We start from the raw sequence: 10,136 nt of genomic DNA, 5'->3' as shown, positions 1-10,136 counted from the left end.
CTGACCTCAGTCCTCAGCACAGCAGAGATAAGACCGCAAGGGCCAGGAAGGGCAACAGGAACACAGGACAGAAAGAGGAGGATCAAGCAGGGCCCCGGGCCACAGGAGGGAGGCCCCGGAGGGCCAGGACAGTCTTGGGCAGGGGGATCTTACTACTGTAGGCCCTTGGAACCTGACCACACCCGGGACACACCCACTTTGCTGTTTATAAAGAAGACCAGCCACTGCCAATCGTGGAAGTGTGTGGGTGGAGGCCACGGGCACCTGGCACAGCACCTCCGCCTCCTCCAGGATAAGGCACTGTGGCAGCTGGAGGGACTGGATGCCTGTACAGCACACACACACGTGCACGCACGTGTCCTGGCCCCTACAGATATACCTGTGTGGGGCTGCGTCCATCAGGTGTGTCTGGTGTTGTGCGTAGGGTCTCTCAGATTACATGGCTACACACATTTCTGTCTGGCCTCCACCCCAAACCTACCCTGGGGCTCCTGGGAAGGTGCTTCACAGCTCCTCTCAGAGGGACATTTTCTGGGGCAGGTGGCAGAAATGACCTGGTCCTTGTCCCCCTTCCACTGCCCTGCCCTAGGGATGGCTCTTTCTCCCATACCGGACTCCAACCCTGCCCTGCCCAGGGTGCCCCCACCCCTGAAACCAGATCCTGAGTCCTTCCTGGCCTTCCCTGCTGTTATTTCCCGTTGCCATGTCCACTGGGTGGGGAGAAGAATGCCAGGCGGGGGAGCCCTGGGGCGGCACCCTCTGAGTTGGACACGCAGCAGTTTTTCCAGATGCGCACGCTTAGACACACACATAAACATGCACATACAGACACACACGTACGCGCACACACACCAACACCCTCTCCCTGGAACTCTCCCAAAACTTCAGCCACAGGCTGATGTGCCCCCATCCACCCTACCTGTGGATGTGGGGACCCCTCATCAGTTGCAGGCCACCATGCCCATGCCCAGGTGTAAGGCCTCTTGCTTCAGTTCACCTGGCCCCTTCTGACCTAGGCTGCCTGTGGAGGAGGGCCACTGACCAGATCCAAGGGGTCGACCTGACTCAGGACCACTGGTCCAGGTGAAGGCCCTGGCAGCTCCACCCCCTGCAAACTGCCAGGTGCTACTGGTACGCGTCGCATCAATGGAAGGCAGTGTGGTGGGCAGGACAGGACACTGAGCACCCCTAGCTGTTGCCCTGGGTGCCTCTGTGCCAGAACATTCTGCCCTGTACCAGCACAGCATGAGGGCACTAAGACCTGGAGGGGTGGGGGCAGATTCCTCCTCATCTGCCCGGCCTTCTCTCTGCACACGCCCCTGCGCCCTCAGCTGGCCAGCCAGAGAAGGCAGGGCTGGGCCTCCTGGGGCCCAGTGACCGCTGAGGAATCCTGTCATCCACCCCCATGGGGAAAGTTCAGCCTCTGGGTAAGGGCCCCTGGTGGCTCTTCCTTGGCAGAGTGTGCTGTTTGCCTTTGCCTCCAGCAGCCACCTTCACATCCCTGAAGCCCTCACCCAGCATCTAGCCTTGTGCCCAGCTCAGGGTGTGGACAGTGAAGATGTCCCCCAAGGCAGCTGGGCCTGCCCTGTGTTCTTTGCACCCAGATACCTGCTCTGCCAGCACTTGTCGCTGGAAAGTATGCTGAGCCCGGGGCCAGACCAGGCTCAGGCCGCCCCAGGGTCCACCCTCCCTGCCCCTCCTCCAGGCTCAGTCCAGGACATTGCAAGTTCCCAGGGCCTATTTTCAGTAGTTCGTCTCCTGGGAAGGCTGTCAGGCCTGAAATCTGGCCCCAGGGTTGACCTGCTGGGACGCGTACTGGAGTGAGGGTGAGGAGGGACTGGACATTGTGATTCCCAGACAGGTCTCTCTGCCCTGCAGGTATCATACCTTGGGCCTAGGTAGACAGTTTTTTTCCTCTCCTGAAGGCGGCATAGCTGTTGGGGTGATGCAAAGGGTACGGCCTCTGCTAGTGGGGCTGCACCCTCTGCCTAGGGCTCAGAGTCTGGCCAGATGGGGTGTCCTGCCCTCCCCTTCCTTGTGGCTGGGCTTGATGCCCAGTTGGCTTCCTAGAACCAAAGCCCAAGCAGAACCACCTCAAATTCCAGACTTACAGCCCAGCAGCTGAGGCCCTGTTTATGGCCCTGAGCCAAACCCAAAACCAGTCAGGCCCTGGGGAAAAGGGCTGCCCACACCTGGCCACTTTGGTCCCTAGCCAGCCCTTGCCTGTGCTCACCCAACAGCATAGAGAGCCCAGGGCTCTGGAACATGCTATTTTCTTGATATCCAGCCTCCCAGGCTGCAGCCAGAAGCCAGTGAGCCAGACCCAGGGGCAGGAAGGAGTCATGTTACCCCAATTCCTATAGACTCCAGAGGAAGCTACCCTGACCTGGATAGGGTCAAGGAGCCAAGAGCTGGGGAAGTCTCTGGGGAGAAGGGTGCCAGGGCTGATGCCAGGGTCACTGGCCCAGATGACGCTGAGATGAGCCTGAAGGGTGGGTTCTGGGAGTTTGGAACTCGGGAAGTGGGGACACAGGGAGCCTCAGGCTGAGCTGCCTCACTGAGATGCAGATATGGGAGTAGCTTGAGTCAGAGACAGGGGAGAGGTGGGGGGAGTTGGGGACAGACACCTGGCAGGGAAGTCAGCCACTAAATCGCGCAGTGGGGTAGGGTGCGACTGGGGACGGGGGTGGGCGTGCGCAGACCAGCTATCCAGGCACAGCTAGTTGAGCAGAGTGGCCTGGGTATGAGGGTCCAGGGGTCCTGAACTGGGAGTGAGGTGGTCACATGGCATTTTTGAGCAGCCTCACTGCTTGAGTGTGAGGGAGGGTGCACGCAAACCCAGCCTCTCAGTGGGTGGGGGAGAGGGCCGTGTTCCCAGGGACAAAGACATCCATTCCCCCCTCCCGTCCATCTTGGGGGCGTCTGGAGCTAGTGCCACCAAAGAGGTGTCTTAGTGGTGCATCGGCCACCGCCCAGCAACAAGGCTCAGACAAACAGTAGCTGTGCCGCCCAGTTTCCATGACAACCCCTTGGAAACAAACACTGCAGCGTCGTCTTCCCCGGCAGGAAACCGGCAAGTCCTGCCCTGCTGAGCCTGAGACGGGGAGCAGTCCGGCCGTAGAGCCAGGAGCTGATCTACTTGGAATGACCCCTGGTCCTCAATCACCCCAAGTCCAGGGCGGGGGGTCTCCTTGCCCTAATATGCCACTGACCCGCTGAAGATTTGGGGAGGGCCCCTCCATAGTTTCAGCGGAGGCTGCGGGGCCCGCTGCGCGCTCGGCAGCACCCCCATCCCCAGCCTGCGTCCGCACGCACCCCTGTCCGCGAGAACTTGTCCCGGCAGGAGGGGCGACAAGGCGGGGCTGGGGGTCTCAGCTGCGCCTCTGAGCAGGAGTCCCGCGCGCTGCCGGACCTGCGTCCGCCTGGGATGGGAAGCGGCCGCCACTCTGGGCCGCTAGACGCACATCCTGGCAGCAACTCAGGCGGGGGCGGGGGAAGACACTGCCAGACCCCAGAGCCAGCCGCGGAAGCTGCTTGTAAGACAATGCACGCGGCGTCCGGGTTCAGCCACCCCCTGGCCGATGGCCTGGACGGCGAGCTGGGGACCCAGAACAGGCCTTGGATGTCCCCGAGGTGACCACGCCTGGTAGCTTCAGATGGGCCAGGTATCCTGGGTGGGGTGCAAAGCAGGAGCAGCAGCCCGCGGGCGCGGGTCTGGCTGCGAGTCCTGCGACACCCAGAGCGCGGAGCCCAAGGGCAGGGGCGCCCTCTGGTGGGCGCGGAGGGAGCGCTGTGTGCAGGTTTCGTCAGCCGCCAGGGCGTCCTGGTTGGAAGGGTAGTCTGAACCCGTGGGGAGGCCAGAACTCTGGTATCATTGCAAATCCACTTAGGCAGGGAAGGACCCCGCAGACCCTCACCTACAAATGACCACCCTCATTCTGTCGCTGAGTCACCCTGCACACCTGAGGCAGGCTAAGTTCATGAAGGGTTCACGCTGCAGACTGCAGCAGGGGAAAACAGCCATGGCGAGCCTGGCCTGACTGCTGACCTCCCAGCCCACGCGGCTGCCTGTCCACCTTGCACCAGCTCCCCATTCTCTGCCCAGGACTCCTCTGGTCACCAGTTCCCCTTCCCTCCTCTGCCTGTTCTCAAGACCCACCCCTCCTACACCACCTGGTTCTGATGGCTGCAGCTGTTTCCAAAGACCAGGCTCCCCTGCAAGGTCTCATCACGACCCAGGCTCCCCTGCAAGGTCTCATCACGACCCAGGCTCCCCTGCAAGGTCTCATCACGACCCAGGCTCCCCTGCAAGGTCTCATCACGCCCAGGCTCCCCTGCAAGATCTCATCACGCCCAGGCTCCCCTGCAAGATCTCATCACGCCCAGGCTCCCCTGCAAGATCTCATCACGACCCAGGCTCCCCTGCAAGGTCTCATCACGACCCAGGCTCCCCTGCAAGATCTCATCACGCCCAGGCTCCCCTGCAAGATCTCATCACGCCCAGGCTCCCCTGCAAGATCTCATCACGCCCAGGCTCCCCTGCAAGGTCTCATCACGCCCAGGCTCCCCTGCAAGGTCTCATCACGCCCAGGCTCCCCTGCAAGGTCTCATCACGCCCAGGCTCCCCTGCAAGATCTCATCACGCCCAGGCTCCCCTGCAAGATCTCATCACGCCCAGGCTCCCCTGCAAGGTCTCATCACGCCCAGGCTCCCCTGCAAGGTCTCATCACCACCCAGGGCCACGTCCTGTTGGACCCCGCCCACCCCCTCTCACCTCTGCACAGGTGTGCCTCCTGCTGCCCACCCCATCTCAGTGATGCTACCACTGCCCAAAACCAGGCCCTGCTTCAGAAACATCTCAACCCCACCAGAAGCCAGGCCCAGGGGCACTGGTTGGAAGCACCTTGGGCAGGACAAAGGGACTTTGTCCTGGATACACATCCATGGCACTGGGTTCTATGATCCTCAAACCTTTTATTGACAGCTAAGTGTGAGAGAAGTGGGTGAGCGGGCAGTGTGGGAGCCAGGCAGAGGGTTCCTGGCAGGGCTCTGCCCTGCCCTAAGGACACCGTGAGCTTGTGGCCATCACCGGCAAGCTGGAGCATAAATAATACTGGTGGGCAGGAATGGGCAGTAAGTAGGGAGCAGCACAGCTTCCTAAGAGAGCACCAGGGACTTGGGGACACATAGGGACAGACACACAGAGAATGCTGGACATGGGGACACACTCGGCAATAGAGGGGGCAGTGAGTGACACACGAGGCACCATGAGGGTGTGACACACCAAGAACAGGGCTGGACATGGGCGCTGCTCTGGGAACCACCACTCAGGCTCCGCTCTAACACTCAGGCCTGGGGCTTGCGGCAGGATGCACTGAGGCAGGACTGGCAGCAGATCACTGTCCCCCACAGAGCCAAGGAGGGGGCCTGGGGCAGGATCCAGCAGAAGGCAGACAGGCCCTGCCCCTCTGAGGGGCTGTGGGCCTAGGGCTGAACCGTGCCTTCCGGGTCCCTGTCATAGATGTAGCTGCCCACAGCCCCGGTGTTCACTCCTGTGGAGAGAGAAGGCCCGGGTGGTCAAGGAAGGAAGGAGCAGGGGCCTGGGGCAGAGGAGGGGCACCCACAACCCACACCTGGCCACACTCACCCTTGGGTCCAAACAGTATGCCATAGCAGGGCTTGTGGCAGTAAGGCTGGCCGTCATGCTGTGGGCAGGATGAGGAGCGTGCTGGCATAACCTTCCCCTCCCCAGGGTTAGAGACCACTGTCACCTGCGGCCTCCCCCCAAGAGCCCTCAGGCTCACAAGGCCATGTCCAGGCCCACTCTTTGGCAGTCGGGGGGGGGGGGGGGGTGTGTGACCACCAGCACGTGCAGGGCGAGTCTCTGCCTGGCCACCAGGGGGCAGCCCTCAGCCTGGAGCGGGCTCCCCTAGGGCCTCTCCCAGCAGCTGCAGCCATCACCAAGTCTCCCACATGTAGGCCAAGGTAGTCCCCAGCCATGTGCTCCTGTCCAGCCCCTGGGGCTCTTGCGTCCCAATGACACGCCCCTGCCCAAGGGCTTGGGCCCCTGAGTCCTCATACAGCCCTCCCTCTCCTCATGTGCCCCAATTCCAGGGCCTCACCTCCGCGTGCCCGCCTGGGGTCAGCGTCTTTGAGCAGCGCTCGCAGCGCAGACAGGGCCGGTGCCAGTCCTTGCCCAGAGATGTCACCTTCTCGGCTAGGAGGGAGGAGAAGCATGAAGTCCAGCACAGCGCAGGGCACAAGCTCCCCAGGGCTGGGGCCGGGCACCATCACTCACCAAAGTAGACCCTTTTGTTGCAGCGAGGACACATGTTGGGCTCCCCAGTGAACGTGGTCACGCTGGAGGCTGGGGGTGTGGAGCTGGGTCAGGGGGGCTGCTGCCACCTACACCCACCCACATCTGCCCCCTGGCGGTGCCCAACCCACCTCTGCTGGGCCCCTTAGTGGGACCGCTGGCCTTCCGCTCCTCAGCTCGGACCACTGGCACCTCGATGGGGCCGGTGACCTGAGGGCCCTCAGCCAGGGGCTTCTCATAGATGTAGGAGCCAGCACCCCCAATATTCACGCCTGCGAGGGGCAGGCACATCAGCTGGGTGGCCAGTGCCCATGGCCCACCCTCCCATCGCACCTGAAGCTTCTCAGAAGACAGCCCTCCCAGGGCTCTGTGGCCTCCAGGCCACCCGGAACCCCAGGGGCGAGCCCGTGGCAGTCCGCCAGCGCAGCACTCACCTTTGGGTCCAAACAGTGTTGCGTAGCAGGGTTTGTGGCAGAAGGGCTTCCCATCATGCTAGGCAGAGAGGCTGGGTTAGGGCGAGGAGCTGTGGCCCTGCCCGCCTCCCCAGGGCTGACCTTACCTCAGCATGGCCCCCCGGGGTCAGCGTCTTGTTGCAGCGCTCACACTTGAGGCAGAACTTGTGCCAATCCTTGCCCAGGGAGCTCACTTTCTCAGCTGCGGGCAGCAGAGGGTCAGGGCAGCCACTGGACCTACCCTTCCCAGTCCCCTTCCCAGTCCTGCAGCTTCCAGGCCCCACCCGGCTGTCTCCCACTTCAGGGGCTCCAAGCTGAGCGGGCTTCCCTCTTGGGAAAATCCCATCACCTAGGCCAGCCCCTGCTCTCCCTCCAGGTCCTGGTCATTTGTAAGCGGTCCCAGATGGAGCGCCTTTTATGCCCTCAATGCCTGTTTTCACTGAGCCTGCTTACACCTGAACCTCCCTCACACACCTGCCTCCCCCACACCTGTTCTCCTGCACACGTCACCAACCCCCACCTCATAAGGCCCTGTGGAGCTGGCAGAGGCTGGCTGCAGAGGGAGCAGCCCCTGGCCTCCTTGAGACCCCAGCAGGACCCATGTGTCTATATTTGGCTCCATCATTCTGGGCCCTCCCCCACCCCGTCTCCTCCGGCTGCCACTGTGGCGCCAAAGGTCTGAGACCAGCTGCTGAGAATGGGGTGCCCACTATCCCCACTCTGGGAGCTCAGGCTGCTGAGCCACCTTCCAAAGGGCGGAAGCGTGGGCCTCCAAGTGGACAGAAGCTGGGCCTCCCCATGGGAGTAAAGCAGGAAGAGGGTGGAGAAGAGCCGGAATTCCAGAGGGAAGGGGCTAGACTAGAGGCTGAGGAGGGTGTCTGGCCCTGGGCTGTGGCCCCGGCTCTGCTGGGTAGAGGCCCAGCAGCTCTTTAGCTCCCACTCACAGTGTGGCCCAGTGCATGCCATCTGGGCCAGAACCCTGGCAAACCTGGCAAGAGGTAGAGAATAATGGAGCCCTGGCAGGGTACAGCCCACCTCGAGAGGCCTGGGGTACGGATCCAGGCCACACGACTAGGTGCTTCAGGTCCCTCAGTACAGGGCCCCAAGCGCTGGTTCTCCAGAACTCGGGGAAAGGCCATCCTCCAGGACCCGCCCCCACCTCCAGAGAGGAGTACCTGCTCATCTTCCCCTGACACCATCAGCCAGGGCCCCCACTGTGTCCACCCCAAGGCAGACAGGAGCTGGCTGGGTAGAGTGGGGCTTGGTCCTCTCCCCAGCCTGGCATCCTCTCATAGCAGTGCGATAAGAAAGTCGTCGAGATCGCCAACGGCGGTTGTGGCAGCTGCCGTCCAGGGCTGCCAGAACCAGGCTCCTCTGGCCAGCTCTGGGACATGGGCCATGTGGGGGCAGGGAACTGACCCTCAGACCCACTGGCTGAGTCGATGGTTACATCGACTTGAGCTGGGAACACAGAATCGATCAAGTCTAATAGCTTGGAAGGGAAAGGGCTCCCCATCAGACCACATGCGTTCTCGGGGACACAGGCACAAATCCTAAGGTTCCTCTAGGATGTCCTGGCTGGGGTCTGTGTAGCGGGGGGTGCTGGGCTGCAGCCTGGTGGTGGAGTGGGCAGGGCTCTGGGCCCCTGCCTTCAGGGCTTTCAGGCAGGACAGAGCCTCTGGGGCTGAGGAGCCTGTTTTCCTCTCTTCCAAGCGGCAGAGGTCTTTTTCCGGGTTGCTTGTTGGCCAAGGCTCCAGAGAATCCTAAGCTGGGGTCTGGGACAAAGTCATGAACAGCCAGACTGCGAGGGCCCTGGCCTCTGCTCCTCACCCTGAGCCTTGTAGGGACAAGCCCTCTTTGGACAGGGACTGAGGGCTGGGCCAGCTCCTGAGGAGGAAGCAGGAAGCCCCTCAGCTCCTGGCCAAATCCGGTCCCTCCCTCTGGGAACAGCAAACGGCAGTGTGGCCCCTCCCCCTCCCCCTCCTGCCGGCTGGGGAAGCCAGTGGCTTCCTCTGACCACCCCCTGGCAGACCCTGTCTGTTCTACCCTTCTGCTCTTCTCATTTCTGGTGCTCTGACTGTCCTTCCGTCAATAGGCAGGGACTTTGCTACCCTGGGAAAGTGGGAACTCAGAAGGAGCACGGGCTATCCCAGGGCAGCCCAAGGATGTGAGTGAACAGGTTAGGGGTCTGGGTGGACATCTGAAAGAAGGGACTGTCTGCAAGAGACCAGCCCCGCTGCCTCATACTGCCTCCTGCCCTAGCGGTCCTGACATCCAAAAGGCTGGGGTCCAGGCCACCCCTAACTCAAGTCCGTGAGGACTTTTGTAGCACTCCCACCTCCACCCCGGTGTGAAACTGCGGGGGTACCTCGCTAAGGAAAGGAACTGGTTGGGACATGCTGGAGGCGGAGGCCAAGGTCGCCCCCGCTTGGACTGAGTCCCGACAACGCAGCCCAGACCTAGGCCAGCGGCCTGGGTAGAAGCCAGTGGGCTCTGGGGTCACTGCTTGGGTCCAAGCGAGCCAGGGCCTGGAAGGGCAGCCGGCTGGGACCGAGGGGTACGACCAGGAACGACAGGAGCGCGCAACCCCGCCCGACCCCGCCCCGGGTGGCGCCGCCGCCGGAGATCAGCGATGTGTCCGCTCCGGAGCGCGCCCAAGACCCTGCCCCACGGGCGGGGTCGTTACCGGAGGAAATGGCTTTAGGGCTTAGGGTCCCGCACCCCACCGGCCCCCACCCGCAGCTCCAGGGCTTGGCGTGGCTGCCCCCGCCCTGCGCGGGCCGCACCCTCCGGCCGCACCCGCGTGGGTAGCTAGGAGAGCCGGGCTCCAGCCGCGCACCCCAACCCGAGCGCACCGCGGGGCGCGGTTGTGCAGCGGGGGACTGGCGGCGGGCGGACACTCACCGAAGTACACGGTCTTGTCGCACTTGGGGCACTTGGAGGCCATGGTGTGTGCGCCCGGTCTGTCCGCGCCCTCCGCCCGCGCTCGTCTCCGCGCTGCCGCCCGAGTCGGCCCCGCCCTCCGGCCCCCCGCCCGTCATTGGCTCCGCGGCCGGGCGGGGCCTCGGGAGCCCGCCCCCCGGGCCGCCAGACGCTGGAGATGCAGCGGGCGGGGCGCACCTGCCGCGGGGAAAGGCCACCCTGCCCTGCGCCCAGACCCGCTTGCTCCGCGGGTCTCTGAGGCCCGCCTCAGCGTTTCCACGGCAACAACGGGTCTTCGGGCCGGCGCGTGCCCCCTGCGAACCCGTCCAGGGTCCTCCGCCCCCGCCCCCGGCGCCTGGCTGAGTCGCGGCGGGAGGGGTCTCGCGCGGGGCGCCGACCCACCCCCACCCGCCGCGCGACACCGCCTCCCTTTGTTGCCCGGTTTC

General features: G+C 63.4%; 1 protein-coding gene across 1 annotated transcript; it reads right to left on the bottom strand.

The window, feature by feature from the left end:
• Window positions 1-4,954: 4,954 nt before the first annotated feature.
• On the bottom strand, window positions 4,955-9,805 carry Crip2 (cysteine rich protein 2). The gene is made up of 8 exons (XM_046453128.2): window positions 9,673-9,805; window positions 6,876-6,970; window positions 6,751-6,808; window positions 6,448-6,588; window positions 6,299-6,367; window positions 6,123-6,217; window positions 5,648-5,705; window positions 4,955-5,552 (listed from the first exon to the last, which is right to left on the bottom strand). The coding sequence occupies exons 1-8, from the start codon at window positions 9,713-9,715 to the stop codon at window positions 5,485-5,487; spliced, it is 627 nt and encodes a 208-aa protein (XP_046309084.1). The 5' UTR covers window positions 9,716-9,805; the 3' UTR covers window positions 4,955-5,484.
• Between the last annotated feature and the right edge of the window lie 331 nt (window positions 9,806-10,136).

This window comes from Marmota monax, unplaced genomic scaffold (assembly GCF_021218885.2).
Source record: "Marmota monax isolate L192 unplaced genomic scaffold, Marmota_monax_Labrador192_F-V1.1 WCK01_AAM20220418_F8-fsc00190, whole genome shotgun sequence".
Classification (NCBI taxonomy): domain Eukaryota; kingdom Metazoa; phylum Chordata; class Mammalia; order Rodentia; family Sciuridae; genus Marmota; species Marmota monax.
Note: the sequence above shows the minus strand (reverse complement) of the source record. Positions and strands in the feature narration are given on the sequence as shown.